Source organism: Indicator indicator, chromosome 14 (genome assembly GCF_027791375.1).
Source record: "Indicator indicator isolate 239-I01 chromosome 14, UM_Iind_1.1, whole genome shotgun sequence".
Classification (NCBI taxonomy): Eukaryota; Metazoa; Chordata; class Aves; order Piciformes; family Indicatoridae; genus Indicator; species Indicator indicator.
The window spans coordinates 14,359,229-14,377,445 of NC_072023.1; the positions used below are offsets into that span (position 1 = coordinate 14,359,229).

An 18,217-nucleotide genomic window follows, 5' to 3' on the forward strand; every position below is an offset into this window, starting at 1 on the left:
GCCAAAAAGGTTAGAACCAGATGTCCTAACAATTCTGAGTCATTTAACATTCTCAGCTGCTTCCCCTGTATTTTACATTCCCATATAACCCACAGGTTCTGTGAAATGCTCCTCTCAGTAATATTTCCTGATTTCCTTTATTTATTAAGCCTTTCTATATTCAGTTGTCTGATCTAATCACTAGATGATTTTCCTAGCTGGTAATCATTACTTAAAATTTGAGCTGTCTGTGAAACTACGTTGGATTTCTCGATTGGTAAGTTCAGTTGCTCCCTGACCCATAGGTTCTGCAAGCCAAAGGGCTGCAAAGCACAGTACCATGAAGAGTCAATGCCTGTGGTTCCAGCCTGCCTTGTGAATGGGAGTTTGTACTTGTATGGATTTATCATTCTGTTGTATCCTGTTTGTGTTTGACAAAACATAAGATGCTCAGGGTGACAGCTGAGCACTTTGTAGTCTTTAAAGAGTTCAAAGGCAGAAGTGGAAAATATTCCACAACCAATTCAATTCATCACAATCCAAGATTTTCAAAGATTTCAGTGAACTTTTTCACAACAACGCTAAACTGCACAGGAGAAGTGGGACTGGATGTCCCTTGCCTTATGAACTTTTTGATCTTTAGCTTTGTGTACCTCACAATCTTACATATAATTTGAACAACAGGCAAAGATCAAGACACGAATAGATATATGAGCTATTGATTGGTAACTGACTGATGTGACTGTTGCATCTTCTGGGAGACACGGTAGATATGGTAGACCATTCTTGGAAGCAGTCTGCACAACAAGAGTTGGGCTTGTTGGAAGCAGTCTGCACAACAAGAGTTGGGCTTGTTTTTGGTCTCACTGACATCAGAAGTACTGGAAATTCCCCAAACCCTTCAGACTCAAGCCCCTCTTTATTTCAGAGTTCTTTATTTAAGCAAAGACGATGCAAACTGAATGCTGGTCCCTTAACAGGGACTGACAAGAACAGCCACACTGAGTGGCAGCATTACTGGAATAGTGACTTGGTGCAATTCAGCTGCATCTGCCAGCTGAAATCATCAGCACTTGCACTTGGCTCTTGCTGTTGGCTGGCTGATGAGACAGAGCAGCTCAGCATCCAGAAATTTTAGAGGTTTTATATCAACTGCCAACATCTCACTTGGCTTATATAGCAAGACCTTTTTGGTCTCCTCTTTCATCCCAGGATATTTCTTTCATTAAATTAGAAGTAACATTTCCAGGAAACGTGGTGTCCTGAAATGCCAAAGCCAGCTGGCAACTTTGACTGCTTAAATGTCTGCTTGGGTTCTGCTTAGGTAGATAATACAACTTGCACAAATCATGAAAACAGTTATGAAACTCTTAAGTTTCCATGGCATCTATGTATTACCATAGTATAAATGCTTGCTTTTTCTTAAGATTGTCTCTTTAGAAGCTCTACAGGTTTTTGAATGGAAATATATTCACTGCTAAGTACTGAGACCAATAGCACTGAGCTAGAAAGGGCACTCAGAAAAACTGCTTCTAAACTATCCACATATTTCATGTTACTACATTTCTAAAGCACAATATAAAACTAAATATAAAGAGTATACAGACTCATTTCCTTACCTGTTTTTAAGTCCAAAATAACATCGCATTTTACATGTAAAATGCTTCACCAAAAAAACCCAACCAAAAAAAAAAAACAAAAACAAACAAAAAAACCCAAACCAACGACAATGAAAACCCAGGCCAAAGGATATCAAGTTCAACAGCTTAAAACTTTGAGAGCAGGACCTTAGTTGCAGAACCTTAAAATAGTTCCACTACTGTAGTACACCTCAGCCTGTATAATCACCATCTAGCAATCTTAACTGCTTCCTGCCTGACAATATGCTGCTGAGGAAGTCCTAGTACCCATTTCCAGATGCCAAACACTGTTTTGGTTTGTCAGCCTAGGGCAGGGTCACATGGGCTGCTCTCAGTGCAATTGAGCTTCAAAATAACATGTCCTTGCCTCTGCTGGCAGAAGTGAGCAGATAGTTACTCCCCAAGAAAACCCTCTGCTTTTATAAACCCAAACATCTAAAATACTTTAAAACTTACCCAGACGGTCTTTTGACATCTATAATCATTATTGGCATGCAGTGACTGCCAGCTTTGGTGGCAGAGCTGGCTAGAGAGTGACCACACCAACAAACAGCAAGATTCTCAGCCCATAGAAATGTCAAAAATCTTAACAGGACTCCACCTGTCAGTTCTGTGCATTGAAAAAAAAGACGAAATCACCCAGCTTACTGTGTGCAAACAAAAAGCTCTTTAAACCCCCTATTCTGTGTTAATTCTGTTATTTTGTTGATTTTAACTGCAGCAATTGGTTTACAAAGAGCTCTTGGTTACTAATTACCATGTCATGGTTTTATTCTTGCAAGAGATTTGCATCAGCAGCACAGAGACAGTACTTAAAGCTAATCAACTAAGCACACTCCATAGCAACCTCCAGGCATAACCCTGCAAGGAAGCAGCTGTGATTAAAGAGGTTGAAAGGGTTGTGCTTTAACTAGTCACACCTACTTTACAGTAACTAAATAACAATGTATTTTTCAGGTAAATTAAAACTTCCCTGGGTAAGGCAGTCACTCAGACGCCATGACCACAGGAGAATACCAAAAGATTGTCTTTGTGCTTGTCTCTTCAATACCTAACTCACAAAATCTCAGCTTCTGCCTTCAAGCATAAAACTGACCACAGATTTCTTGTGGGAACAAAGTTTTCCAGTGAAAGCATATGTTTGGAAAGCTTAGAAAACAAAATGAATCTGCCTAAGTTCATTGAGCAAGAGTTTGCAATACACTAAACTCAGAAGAACCTGTCTTTCAACAGACAAATACATGATGTCTTTACTTGGACAATCCTGGGTGAGGATTCCTGTCTTAACCTCCATGTCTGCCTTCGGCAGAGGACAGAATAAGGCTCCTCACCGCAGCGTAGACCACAATGTCTTTGCACTGCACATAACTAGCTCTGTCAGAAGGACAAGTGTGTGTGGGTGGGTCAGCTGGAGGATGACCATTGTTCTTCCTGGCACCCAAAAAAAGAACCTGTGCTTGCCTCCCCAGCTGTGGAATACCTGCCATCCCCCGGAACTGGTGCGTCCCACTCTGGAGAAAACCCTGAAGATCCTGCAGCTGGACTATGTTGACCTCTACATTATTGAGCTGCCAATGGCTTTCAAGGTAAAGAGAAATATAGCCCAAGGAAAAGCCCACGATTGGATTGAGCCAAGGTCTTCATCTAGCATCTTCCACATCACTTTCATTCCATGGTGAAAATAGAACTTTAGCCAGATAATGTTTGATATTTACTGCATGCATACATTTCTGTTTACTACCCATGGCAAGAGAGGATTACAGGTGTTGTGAGAACAGTAACTGACAACTGTAGCATAGGGTCTTTCTGCAGAAAGGACAGGTCTCCTAAACTGAACACTTCCTATGCTGAAGAGTTACTGCTGCTGAAGCAGCATGTCTTAATCCTCTCTGAGCCATGAGGAGGGAGTGACTGGAGGAAAGTAGTTATATAATGGAGAGAAGGGCTAGGGGCAAAGTTTGGAGGGGAAGACAGAAAGGGGAAAAGCCACCTTACTCTGTCCCCAAAACCAAATACCCTCAGTAGTATTAAAGACATCACACAAATTGCAGTTATGATCTTAATCTCCTTAATTCCAGTCTTCTCTTAGGCAACATCAGTAGATCACAGCTGGTCCCAAACATGGGTTGTCCAGCTCTCACTCTCAAATGTCTAAAAAGTGAAAGCCTGATAGTCCTTCATACTGCTTGGCAATTTGCTGCCAAAACCTTTGAATGTAAGGAGCTCACATCAGAGTTGCATGCCTCCCTTGCAGCCAGCTCTTGCAAGTTCCCAAACTTTCTAGTTGCACACCTGTTTGTACCTTGGTTTACAGTTTTCCTCTGCAAGTAGACGCAAATTAAATAATAGTGAAATGAGAAGAATGAAATTCAAAATTATGTAACTGGTTATGAACAAACTAAATTCTTTTTCATAGAGAAAATAAGGTCAGGAAATTAGCTGGCTAATTGTTTCTTTTGGATGTTTAAGCTCTAAGATGGCCTCTTCTTGCAAGAAGGTAGTTCTTTAGTTATTAAAATTATGCTTTATTATGGACTCCAAACTGCCATAAACATCAGATAGGAAGCAATTTACCAGTGAAGCAATCACCTTAGATCTGCAATTCATTTTTCCCCAAGGAAGCCATATCCCGTTAAGACCTACATAGGAGTAACTGGATTCACATATTAAAACTTTTTTTTCTGTGGTCCCATGTATGAAATCTTTTTGGGTACACTTTTGAAAATTTCCCACCGCTTGCAATTTCCTGTTTCCCTTTGCTTGTGTTTGTATTCTCTAGTAGTTCATTCTCCCACATAGTGAAGGTCATTGTCTCACAATATAGACAGCTGGCTTTAAAGTAATGTACATCTGATTCCCTGAGGCCTGTATCAACAATCTGAGTTGTAACAGGAGTAGCAGTCCTGGGGATTTATTCATGCCCCCCTTGAGAGGGAAAAAAGAAAAAACAAAAACAAAACCAAAAAACACTGGGTTCTGTATGAAAATATAAATTTTTCCTGTGTCCAATACAGAAAGAAAAAAACCTGTCCTTTTGCAATGGTGACAGGTTTCTTTTCTTTTCTCCCTCTCTCACAAATGCACTTATCCTGCATGTGATGCTTGCCTTTGATCAGGAGTGTGCAGGTGGAATGCTAAAAAAATCTCTAGTCTGCAAATGCTGGTGCTTTCTGATAGCCTTCTAGCAAAAACAGTCTCTGCTTGAAAACAGTGAAGTACTTGAGACAAAACTTACAGTCCCACTCTCTTTTGTAAAGACTTTAACACAGTTCTCCACAATATCCTTCTCTCTATGCTGGAGAGATATGGATGGGTGGACTGTCTGGGGGATAAGGAATTAATTGGATGATTGCATACAAAGGGTAGTGGTCAACAGCTCAATGACCAGATGGAGACAGGTGACAAGTGGTGTCCCTCAAGCGTCTGTATTGGGACCAGTGCAGTTCAATATCTTTATTAATGATATTGACACTGAGATTGAGGGCTCCCTCAGCAAGTTTGCAGATGATACCAAGCTGAATGGTGCAGCTGGTAAGTCTGAAGGACAGGATACCATGGAGAGGTGGGCTGAGGAGAATCTCATGAGGTTCAGTACGGTAAAGTGCAAGATCCTGCACCTAGGTTGAAGCAACCCTCAATATCAATACAGACTCAGGGATGATGAAATTGAGAGCAGCCATGAAGAAAAGGATTTGGGGGTGCTGGTGGATGAGAAGCTGGACATGAACCAACAATGTGCACTTGCAACTCAGAAGGCAAATCACATCCTGGGCTGCATCAAAAGAATTGTGGCCAGCAGTTTGAGAGAAGTGATTCTGTCAACTCTGCTCTGGTGAAATCTCACCTGGAATAGTGTGTCCAGTTCTAGGGCCCCCAACATGAAAGAGGCATAGACCTGCTGGAGTGGGTCCAGAAGAGGGCCACCAAGGTCATCAGAGGGCTGGAGCACCTTTCCTATGAAAACAGGCTGAAAGAATTTGGGCTGTTCAGCATGGAGAAGATAAGGCTCTGGGGAGATCGTATAGCTACATTTCAGTGTCTAAAGGAACCTACAGGAAGGCTGGGGAAGGACTGTTTAGAAGGGCATGTAGTGATAGGATGGGATGGGGGGAATGGTTTTAAATTGAACAGTATAGATTTAGGTTAGACGTAAGGGGAAAGTTCTTTACAGTGTGAGTGGTAAAATACTGGAACAGGTTGCCCAGGGATGTGGTTGAAGCCCTGTCCCAGCAGGGGGGTTGAACAAGATGACCTTTGAGGATCCCTTCCAACCTGATGCAATCATCTGTGAAACCAGTAAGAAACATGCCCCTGCAGAGCTCAGTGCTGCAGGTTGTTATAAAGGCTTTCAGGCAGAGTAAAGGAATCTGATTTCAGAGACTGAAAACAGTGATAGAAAGAGAGGAAAATGGGGAAATGATAAATTAGTGAATGTAATTGCTGTCTATTGATTACTATATAAAAGCAACCTTGAACAGAAGTCAGTGAGTTAGGAGTGGATCAGAGTAAAAAGGTCCTGAATTCAGACTTGTCCCCTGAACTCATAGAAGTCTAACTGCTATGTTTTGAGCTTGCAGTACTTGGAGAGTTTACTGGGATATCATCAGGCTGAATGGTTTGTTCCAAAATACCCTGGAATGGTTTTGTAAATAGAAGTTCTCCACCTCAAGTTATGTTGGCAAACAGTTTGTCTCCTAAAAGAATAATGTACCCAGCAGCCACCTACCTCCTTATAGTCAAGTTGTTTTGCTGGGGGTTTTGTTATTGTTGTTGTTCAAGACACAGCAACAAAGGCAGCAAGTCATCTTTGTGGAATTCATGAAGGAAAATCAGAACATTTGGAGGGGACATGATTATGCCTGTAACATAGACCTTGGCCTCTGAAATCTGAGGCTGTTTTCCTTAGGCTCACTTTTCCCATGAAATGCCTTGAATTTGAACTTCTTGGCTGAACTGGAGGGCCAGTTACTGATCATATTAGTCACAGCTGTATGTTCCCAAGGAGTTACCATGTCAACATCTTGTACCCAGGCCTTTTTAATGTAGCAGTTTGCAGTCAGATCAAATTTCAAACATCACTGAAAAAAAGTTGATGTTGCAATCAGACAAAGGGGAGGGAGGTGTTAATTCATTGCCTGCAACAGCAGAAAAATGACCAGCAAATAAGAGAAAGCTGTGCTCATGACTGACTAGATTATAACTAATCCCTGAAGTCTTGTTTAAGTGGTATAGAGATAGGAAGAAAGAGTTCCTAGTGCCCAAAGAAAGGTGGAAATGCATTTCAGAGGTTCAAGGTCTGAACTACAGCTATGCACAGCCATTCACTACCAGTAAGCAGCTCTTGGAAATGGTCCCTCCAAATATTGGGATCTGGACTGAGCTGGTACTCTTCTCAAGATGCCTAGGTCACAAGCAGGATCAGGGGAAAGACTGGGAAGAAAGAAGTGAAAACGTAGAAGATAATACAGGTTGCTACTCTAACCCAGCCCTTCAGAAGGAGGCTGATCCTTGGGATGCCATAACATAAAGGTTGAAAGTTTACTGTAAAAAATAAGGCCATCCGGGAACTCCCGAGAGTGCACTCATGACAGTTCGAAAGAGTGTCCAAGGATGATCCAGCAGTGGAGGATGTGGCAAGCCCAGCATGAATGACCTGTTGAACTTCTGGTGTTAAGAAAGATTTTTAAATTTTTTGGTGTTTGCTAGTAGAAACAGACTGTAGAAACATCTTTGCTCTGAGGAGTGTTTGGTTTTTTTTTTTTCTTTAAAGTACAAAAGTATGGTTTTACTTTTCAGCCTGGAGATGCAATCTACCCAAGAGATGAAAATGGAAAAATGATCTACCATGAGACAGACTTATGTGCCACTTGGGAGGTAAGCAAACACAACATCCATCCATATAAGCTTTAAAAACACAGATTCTCATTTTCTGTTTTACTTCTGGCCTTCATAAGCAGAGCTGAGGCGTACTGATAGGGCAAATGGATCAAATTCTACTAGTCCATGGACAAACTTTACTTCTGTCCCTAAGGATGTTGCTTCTTGCCATCACTTAATTATTTTTATAATGAAATAAAACATTGTTGAAATATCTGATATCCACATTCATTGTTTCAGAGAGCACACTCTACACTTGCTAGTTGATGTATCTGTAGGTTTTTACCAATCTCTCCTCTTTATTAGGTCTTTACAGCAGGAGAAAGTTGGAGCCCTAAGAAGTGACTAGATCCTCCCTAAAAACAAAACAACAAAATCCAAAACCCAAACCTTTTCACCTTCAAGAAAACCAGAATTTTCCCTAAGGCTCACCATAAAAAAAAACCAAACAAGCAAAACACCAAAAAGAAAAGAAACACCCAAAAAAAAAAAAAATCCCACCAAAACTCTGATTAACTCTTGTTAATCAGAACAGATTAACTCACTTCTAAATTTAATGATCAGGTGCAAATGCAAGGTTTTTCTGCTAAGAAAATTTAGAGGGAAGTAGCATTTGCTAAATGTGTATGTGATGCATTCTGATGGTATAGCTAGATATCTCCTTAAGCCTAGTGCTACCTGGCTTCATAAACTGAGGCAAGGCAGCAAATGAGATTAGCAATATCCTCACATTCCTGCCTTTTGAGGTCTGGGACACACTTTAATTTATGGCCAGCGCTGGTCAGCTCTCCTTCTGCATCAGGTCTGCTACGAAAGCATCACTAATTCAGCCTAGCTCATACCAAGGAGACAGCAATGGGCTACTACATGCTCCATTTCGGCTAGCACTGTTCCATACCTGGGTAGCCATGTCTGAATTTAGATCCAGTTGTGGTGCAGCAGATAAAGATGGAGAATGGGTGACATTCTGAATCAGCTCAAAGTGCGAGAGAGATCAAGGTGGGCGTGGGCTATCTCCTGACAGCTGAGCCATCCAAGCTGGGTCTCGGGGAAATCTAGGGACTTCCACATTAGCTGTTTATGTTGTCCTTATCTTTGTCTGAGGCAGTTCAGTCCTCTTTCACAGGCTAGTTGCTCAAATGTTGAAAGCAACAGCTGTCTGAACGCAATTATGGTTTCATATTCAAGCTTATTGTAAACAATATATTGTAGCAGATCAGCTCAGAGGTGAAGAGAAAAATAGGTGGTGGTGAGTGCCTGCAAATAATAACATCAATCTAAATAAAACTGGCTAAACTCAAACCAGATAATTTCACTCTCTTGATGTGGTGCTAGCAGGCAAAACGGCTCCAGATAACTATATTTACTGACTTGTCACTAAGTGATATAAAGCATACGAGGCCAACTAGAGGTCATCAAATACATGGTGCCTCTTACCTCCCTGCTTTCAGCTCCTGAGAGACAGAAAGGGATAACAAAGTTGTCAGAAAGGACATCCAGCTCCACAGTGGGGTCTGCTCTGCCTCAAACAGTCACTGAATCATTTGTTGCAGAGTTTCTGGAAGTAAAGGGGAAGACTTTAAGAAAGGACCCTCTTTCTCCTTAACAAGGCAGGGCATGTATTCATATCCAAGGCTTTCTCAGCTATTAGGATTTGTCTGAAGTACAGAAGATCCAGAGTTCCTCTCTCCTTTTTTTTTTTTCCACTTTATGCTGTACTGAAGTTTTGCTGTTCTTGCAATGTGCCTTCACAGATATTTAGAGGATTTCATGGGATAGAGACCTCATAGGAAAAACTCTTGTACATTCAACAGGAATAAATTGAATTATCAGGAAAACAATCTGTTTTGTTCTCTTTCTCTTCTTGAGCTTTGAGGCAGTCTTAAATCAGCATAAAGTAAACGAAACTCTTTAAAAGCAGATGTCTGGCACTTAAGTATCTATACCTCAGATGAACGTTTCTGCTCTCCAGATAAATTCTAGCCTCACAGGAGGTATAAACCACTAAGATTTGGTCTGGAAAGCGAGCCTACACAAGAACGGAGTTCAGAATCGAGCTGTTAGCTCTGCTGCAACAAAGATTGTCTGCAATCTCAAGAACGGACTATCTTCCACCTATCTCTAAAAACATGCTCCAAGAAATCAAGTCAACATGTTGGGCTCCACCACTTTCTTTGCAGGCTATGGAAAAATGTAAAGATGCAGGCTTGGCAAAGTCTATTGGAGTATCCAATTTCAACCGCAGGCAGCTGGAGATGATCCTGAACAAGCCAGGACTTAAGTACAAACCCGTCAGCAACCAGGTATGACTGCAAGCCGAGGGCAATGCCTGCCATGGTGCCACCACCATGTAGGGAATTCAGAAGCAAATGCGGCCTAAACCGCCACTTGCCTCAAGGTGATGTACGCTTTGCCACAGGTGCTGCCCTCCACACTGTCACTTGAAAATATTGCTTATCCTACCTAAGCTAAAGATAAATATTTGAAGGTGATGGAACAATCATTCTCCTCATTTCCTGCTCCAGGACTAAAAAACTGGTGCCTCTGTGCCAAAGCTCCACTAGCAAGGTTGAATGCCAAGCCAATGCAGATCTTAAACCTCTGCCAAGTACCCTACTTCAAGTCAAAAAAATTCCTGAGACAAACCACTCAGAGTTAATCAATCTTCGGTGAAGCCATATTTACCTTAGCTGACACCAGATCAAAACAACTCATAAGTGTCAGGAATCCCAAGTTGCTCTAAGCTTCCAAAGTTTAAAAGCCGTTAGAAGCAACTCCTAAATTTTCTGTATTTGCCCTCTTGTGCCTTTCCTATAAGACATCAGTAAGAGTTAGAGGAAAAAAAAATACGTTAAAGAGGAGGCCTTGTTGAAGCAACCAACCTGATCTGAACGTGCCAGTGAAGATGATAGGCATGTCCGAGTTAAATTACAGTAGTAGAGCTCAGAGAAGGTAGTAAATGGCAGTGACCCATCTGGATGCCCAATACCTTTGGCTCTGATATTTGGCAGCCCACTGCATTTCCTAGAAATCATTGGGAAGCTCTTCTGACTCATCTGGCACAAACAAATATCCACGCTAGCAGTATCAGAGAAGAGGCCAGAGACCAACTGGGACCAGCTTCCCACCATTAGCACATTGCCAAAAAGCAGGGATTGACATGTGGCAGGGCAGGGAGGTTGGCCATAGCCTTCTGTCTGGCCTGCAGGGAAAGGCAGCCTGTAAGAGGAGGAAATTCCAGCACCCTTCACTGGTATTAACATGCCCAGCTGGTGCAAAATCCAATTGCCATCTCTGGCATACCTATATGACCAGACTTAGCCTTGCTGCTGCTTCCTGAGATCAAGGAAAACTGGGCAGAAGATTAAGTCCATCTTAGGGAAGGTAGCCAGCAAGCATAGGTGTACCAGCCAGCTTCAGACTGCCTGCAAACAGTGGGTGCTCTGTCACCTTGTAGACATCCCTTTCCTAGAGACTGAGAATGCAGCCTGAAAACCCCTATTTGTAAGGGAACAGTATTTACAATGTGGGAAAGTAAAGCATGTACCAAGGTCATGACTGTTAGGGAGTTATCTCACCTTTTGCATATCTCTCTGCACCTTTCTATGTGAGACAGCTTATGCCAACACTTCCCCCAAAAGCAACATCAGATTAGCCATCTTGAAAGCAAGGGGCAGAAAAACAAAGATCTAACCACCATGAGATAGGCTGCCTTCTCAGCTTTCTTCTCTAATGAGCTTCCCTCACGTCCATCCCCCAACACTTATTGCCACCTTTCTACTGGAGGCAAATAAAACATACCACCAGCCAAACTGTAATCACAATAGTTGGCCTGCTGTCCAGCAAATAAATAAATAAATCTATCACCCAGCAATATACAATTAGAAACTAACCACAGATTGAGTTTTCCCATTCCTTAGCTTATTCCTTTCCTGAAAGCATCACCTGGTTTGTAGCTCTCATAAATACTGGGACACTGTCTGCTTCTGTATCTGAGCTTTTCAGTTAATCATTATTTCTCCATTACACTTGTAGGTCGAATGCCATCCTTATTTCACTCAACCCAAACTCTTAGAATTTTGCAGACAACATGACATTGTTATTGTTGGGTACAGCCCACTAGGAACTTCAAGGGATGAAACATGGTAAGTCCCCCTCTTACTTTCTAATAGGACAGCATCAAGGAAAACCATAATAGTTCTCCCCTGCTGCCTCTCTGTGCAAAACGCCTTTGCTTCCATTTTTCAAGGTAGTTTTGAACTTCAGTGTCTAAATATTACTGTTGTGAATGTGAACTTGCAATACCCCTCACATTAAAAAAAAACAAAAAACCAACAAGGTGTCTATATAGGAGGCTGTCTTAGGTCTCCTTTTACAGAAAGCAAGTATCTGTAACTGGGAACGTGAAGGCTTAGGTGAGGAAGTAGAAACTAAGTCAATCATAGGACATCCCACAGAAATTTGTCTTTGATAATGAACCAACCTAAATGCCAAAGTTTTTCTCCCTTATTTCACTCTACATGTCAAAAAGGCACAGTGTTCTATCCCCAAACAAGTAGATACCTCTATGCATTGACATTAAATATAAGGAGAGTGTGTGTGTGTGTGTGTGTGTGTGTTTGCGTGTGTGTGTGTCTTCATGTTTTCTCTTTTCCAATTTTCTTCTAGGGTAAATGTATCCTCCCCTCCGTTACTGAAGGATCCCGTGCTGAATGCCATTGGGAAAAAGTACAATAAGACAGCTGCACAGATTGCTCTGCGTTTCAACGTCCAGCGGGGGGTGGTGGTCATCCCAAAAAGCTTTAATGCACAACGCATCAGAGAGAATTTCCAGGTAAATTTGTATTCCAATGGTGCATGGATGAATCCACTTACATTGGCTTAGCACCTATAGGAGGTGATTTTCCCCATGTCTCTCTGTAGACATAAAGTTTGACCAATGTCAGTCTTTGCCACGTTTGATGTTTGTTGTCCCTATCACTTAACGGTACCATGATATAACAATAATATAACAAAGTAGAGAAGACATTTTGGTGCCCTTTTGTCCTCTGGAGAAGCTGAAATTCCAGCTGACAGTATATCCCAGAGCACTGGTTGCTGCAATGAGGAGCACAAATGAGTATTTTAGTGGGTCAGCAGCCCAAGATTGCTGGCTGTAAGTGTTCAGGAATGACTGACTTGTTCTGCCCAGTCTTCAAGGTATGGGGCACCTTTGTTAGGGAAAGATTACTGCATACCAGTGTGCCAGAAAGGCTCATAACCACACCACCAGAAAGCGTTTGTCTTGATTACTACACACAAATAAGATGAAGGATTTGTTCCCACGTCCCTTGCAGCACTCAGTACCCACATTGCTCCCCACTTTCATTGTCACTGTATTCCTTTCAAAGCTGGTGTCCTAGTAATTGCCAGACTACTTCCTTTATCTTGAAAAGTAATATGAACAAATGGGACTGCACTTATTCATGGCCCTAAGACTTTCCTATAAATGTAAGCAAGTATGGATTTGTAAGGGAGATTGGGGAGGAAGGGAGACTGTACTTCTAAAATCTGGAACACGGGAATGTTGATTATGACAAAAAAATACTAACTTATTCCTAACATCTCCTTCCATTAGATCTTTGACTTCTCCCTCACTGAGAAAGAGATGAAAGAAATTGAAGCCCTGAACAAAAATGTTCGTTATGTGGAACTGCTAATGTAAGTTGAGAAGGAATCCTAGAGCTTCACAAAGTATTCTTGTCTTTTCAGAGGATTTAAAAACAAAAACCAACTAACCAAACAAGCCAAAAACCTCACAACCCACCCAGCCCCCCTCCAAAAACCTCACCAAAAGCAACCCCCCAAAAAACCTCCCCCAAACAACAAATGACACACACTCACACAAAACTTGCTTTTAATATTAAATTTTGTATAAATGTCCCTATTTTAAAGTAAGTCTTATGAGAGGTTTTTAATGCAGCCTGAATATGTTCCTGGACCCACTGCAGAAATAAGTGTCAGCTCAGATGTCAAAAGCCTTCCTGGTCAAAAGTGACTGATGGCTATTCCACCTCTGCTCCATCTCCTTAATGCTTTCTGCATGTGTTGCAACAACAGTCTCATCCACTCATGAGCTGCTGCTGAAATACAGCTAGGAGCAGTTTCTTGTCTTTCCCCTACATATCACCTTCATTTCCAGTGCCCAGAAAGCCATGTTGCTGCTTGAGTACAACAGTTTATGGACTGTCAACTTAGCATTTCCAGAGGTAACCTGTCCCAAACTGCCATATGTAAGGCTGAGAATTCAGACCACTGCTACATGAAACCATAGGGTTAATCTAGGGAGAGCTTTGCTCCTCACATACTGCTTCGGTCAGTACATCAAAATCTGCCTTCCTAACTTCCTCAGGAAAGAGGATACATCTTAATGACCACACATGGTCAAAAACTTTGTTTTGACCCCTTCTGACACTGCCTTCTTCAGTAATCTCACTCTCCTGCTCTCATGTTGAGTTGTACCTCCTCATGTGAAAGGCAGAAAACCACACAGCCTAGCTGCTACACCTTGTTAATTATCTGTTCTAAGGGCCAGCAAGGCTTGATCTTGTGATTGCCTGTGATCTAAACCTTACCACTCAGTGTAGTTCTACTTTGCTTGAAGGCTGCACTACCCCAGAAGACTCAGGCTGACCCAACATTTCTTCTTCCAGAGGCTGAGGCCATTTGTTTTCACTTCAGTTCAAGAGCATTTACAGTTTATGGCCAAACTTTACGCTTTCTCCTTTTCAGGGCACTCAATGTTATAGACAAATGCTAGACATTAGTTGCCACGCAGTTATCTTGTTACCTTGGATTATTTGTGTCTTGCCAAACTGTAGTGTGCTCAAGGACTAAAAATCACAAAAAGCAGGGTAATAGCATCAGCAGCACTCTAAAATGTTGACCATTGCTCAAAAGACTGGAGAATATTGCAAAGGAACAAATAAACCACTTACTGTGCTGCACAAATATGATAGGAAATATGAACTAAGTTAAAAGCATCATAATGGATTTCACTTTTCACATCTAACTCAGCCAAGTGCTCTGAAGCTTTAGTTTCTTTAAACTTGAAGTAGCCTTCCATCAATTAGCAGTAGTTAATTCCAGAAAGTTTCTCACAACTGATGTAACAGATCCTTATGTGTTTTGGTGTTTGAAATCGGGATATTTTTTTTTTTTTTTTTGCATACCTAAGCTGAGCCATAACATCATTTAAACTTCTAGTGATTATATAAGAAAAATGTAACCTTGGTGCAAATTCAAGAGCCTTTTCCAGAAGAAAAGTTAAAGCATGCAAGTGCCCACAAGAGAAGAACTTTCTAAGCCATCAATCCAAAAAGTAATAAACTAAATGCTTTGCTCTATTAGACTAAATTTGGTCAGAGGAGATCACTGAGGATAAGGAAAACAGGATGTGTAGGATTTTGGCTCTATTTTCACAGCAGTGCCATGTTTGGGGAAAATGCCTAAATGCAGTCTGACCTTAATTGAGAAAGATGCTTCTTGGAAAAGGGATGTTGCAATGTAAGGAGCAAATAAACATTTATCTGCCTACTATGTGTTCTCACATTGAAGTGTCTGAAACTGACACTGCAACAGATGAGTTACCAGCCTAAAGAGATTTCTTACTTCATCCATCCATATGTATCTGAAAAAGCCAATCCGTTGTGCACAAAGATTTCTGGTTAGTCAACTTTGTGCAAAATCTTCAACTGCTATGATACAAATGCCAGTGGGAATAGAAGAATCTAGCTTTACCCTGGCTCTTCCAGTTATCAGCTGCCACAGGTGCTGCATGCAAATCTATTGTTCCGATGGTGGGAGTAAGCCCATACAAATAGCAGGATACTGCAGTCAGTGGAATGGGTTAGCAGGTTAAGCATCTGAGCAGGAAATCAGAGTTTTGTAAAAATGAGTACTTTAGTAAATCTCAGTCTGAAATGGACTCTTCTCACCTAGAAGGCTAGAAGTATGGTGCTGGGCAAGATTTACATTAATCTGTTTGCTTGATTTATCTTGTACTTCTAATATCTGCGATAGATATTCCTAATTATAAGTCATTCCAAGCTGCTTTGACTCCTGGGTGAATCATTTTCACTCAGAGGACTCAAATCTTTGAGCATGTGAGAACTGATTAGCAAGCGTGGTCCAGAGATGGAAAGTAGAGATTATGATACTGGCAACTCAGACATTCTCAAATTATAATGAAACCAAACAAGCCCAAGTGTTGTGGCTCAGGGTTTGTTTGGGTTTTCTTGGTTGAGTATTTTGGGTTTTTTTCTTTTTTGTTTTTTTTGGTTTTTTTTTTTTTTTGAACCAACTCAATCTGTTAACGTGTAAACACTTCAGCTTGGCTGAATATTGAAATGAAATGTTTTGACACAACCAATTCAAAATGTTTGATGCCTTCCAGTTAGTCAGCTTCAATATTGTGAAATGTATCCTTCCCAAACTGGAACAATTCACAGCTGGGATAAATGCCAGTATTTGTTATGCCCTGCTGAAAGGCAAGGCAGCCATCAGCCGTGGTGCACCTGAGAATGCTCTACAGAAATTTCTGATTTTGCTAATGGAAAGTGTCTATCAAGTGAGGGCTTCTGGTTTAGCATCATCTCAAACGAACAAGAAAATCCACTTTAAAAAAAAGAAAGAAAAAAACAAAGGAAACAAAACTGAAAACAAAATTCCACAACTGCCCCTTTCTCAAGTCCACCAAAAATGGGCAGTTACTTTTCATCTGCAGTTGACTATGGGAATTTTCTTCTTGCCTTTTATAGTGGTCCTGGATCATGCTTCTTCCCTGAGCATGCAGTATTTAAAATGAAGCCTGAAGCATCTCTACCTTTGGTAGCATGCAGCCATGAAAATCCATTTCTTCCCTGAATTAGGGGCACCCCAAAGCTTCTCTCTAAATTCTCTGCCACTGGTCCTATTAACCTGTTAGAGCATCTGCATCTAGGCTAAATTAGAGAACAGCCAGACATGGTTTAGACGCAGGAGCCGCTTGGAGAAAGCACCATCCCAGACTCATGCCAGCTCCAAGTGCATAAACCAAAGTAGTACAATCTGGTGTCTCCTCTTATCCTTCAAATATAGCCCTTATTTCTGAGTGTCTTTCTAGACATCCAGACTTGTCTTGTCTTCCCCTTCCAAATACACACATAAGAGAAGTCGTCTCCCTTCCCTAGAACACTTCTACCAGCCTGAGTTAAATAGCGAGAAAGCTGATATCCAGTTTTGTCAGTTTTTCCCCTCTGTCCTTAAGGTAGATGGTCCGAAGGACTGAAAAATGATCCTTCTCTGTTCTCTTTCTGAATAAGCAGGTTTGCTTCCAGCTCTGCAGGGAAGATATTTCAGACCAGGCAGCCTCTGAATAAGCAGTAGAGCCTTCCTTAAAGACCACCTATACATTTCAATGAAAAGGTTTGCTAGGCACAGGACAGCTGTGATGTGATGTGCTACCTACTTCACCCAAGAAGCTGACTTGTTCAATCTGCCCTATCCACAGGTGGCGTGACCATCCAGAGTATCCCTTCAGCGATGAGTACTGAAAACAAGGTGTGTCTGCACAGGTTCCTAACTCGGTGCATTATGCTTCAATGAAAGAGACCCAACATTTGGTGCTTTGACTCCTTGGAAGACTGTTCAAATCAGCATTAAAAACAAGACATTTACTTCCTCTTGTCAGTCTTTTATTGCTACTGAAATGCAAATCTATTTAACCTGTTGAATCTCTGATTTTGACTTAGGAAGCTCTAACTCTTGAGAATCGAAACTTCAAAACTGACAGCTGATAAAAGTGACAATTTTACTTAAAAATAGGCTTACTAGTTCAAGCTAAATAATTTTCACACTGTGGCGCATTCCTCACTGAATTTGAAACACGTAGTTCTGCTTCAGTAGATGTGAAGCAGTATCATTTTGTTTCACAGCTCAAGTGAGAGAAAGTTAGGAGTGGGGAACTAATTGGATTTGAGAGAGGTGTATACACATATATGTGTATTGATAGCTAGATAGATATATGGATATTCACTGCTTCATGCAGTGAAGCCTGTTTCACTCTGACCAAAATATTCTTCATGTGTGTTCATGAGCTGCATTCCATAGGTACACCACAGCTGGCTCCACATGTACCTAGTTCAAGCCCTAAAGCGTTTTAAGTGTGTTCATGTCCTCCCAACACCTCAGCTGAGGACCTCAGCGAAACACAGGAGAATGTATGACTCAAGTGCATCTGTGTTTAACCAGCTATACAAAGATGGCTTTGCAAAATCATTGCTTATGCAACCTGTAGCCATCCTGGGCCTAGCACAGTGTCCTGGAAATGGCATTAATGCACCAGCTAAACTGTTTAGCCTCATCTCATGAGATTAAAAATCCCTTAAACTTCTTCCATGCTCCAGAAACTGATAATAATTTAAGAAAATTTCTGTCACTTAAAAATTCTTACAGCCTTTCATATAAACTCCAGACCAAGAGAATACTGAATTTGGAAGCTAAGTTTTAAAAGAGGAGAAAGTTTGGCTTCAGTTTTTGCTGTTTCTTTTTTGTTGCTGTTGGAATATTTTGGTTATTGGTTAGTTGTGTTTATTTCTGCAGTTTTTGTTTGTGTGTTGGGTTTTTTTGTTTGCTTATTTTTATTGTTGTTGCACTGCATTTTTTGTTTATTTAGTCTGTGGGTTTTGTTTGGTTTTATCTGT

The 18,217-nt window shown here is 41.2% G+C and overlaps 1 protein-coding gene across 2 annotated transcripts in view; it reads left to right on the forward strand.

Moving 5' to 3' along the window:
- AKR1D1 (aldo-keto reductase family 1 member D1) overlaps window positions 1-17,068 on the forward strand; it is a 34,697-nt gene extending 17,629 nt beyond the window's left edge. The window contains exons 3-9 of one of the 2 annotated variants that reach the window (XM_054387137.1): window positions 3,089-3,205; window positions 7,416-7,493; window positions 9,677-9,799; window positions 11,532-11,641; window positions 12,165-12,330; window positions 13,114-13,196; window positions 17,026-17,068. In XM_054387137.1, the coding sequence (XP_054243112.1) occupies window positions 3,089-3,205; window positions 7,416-7,493; window positions 9,677-9,799; window positions 11,532-11,641; window positions 12,165-12,330; window positions 13,114-13,196; window positions 17,026-17,068 (720 nt within the window). The remainder of the gene's footprint in view (window positions 1-3,088; window positions 3,206-7,415; window positions 7,494-9,676; window positions 9,800-11,531; window positions 11,642-12,164; window positions 12,331-13,113; window positions 13,197-17,025) is intronic. The other variant, XM_054387138.1, reaches the window with a different exon arrangement.
- The last annotated feature ends 1,149 nt before the right edge of the window (window positions 17,069-18,217 follow it).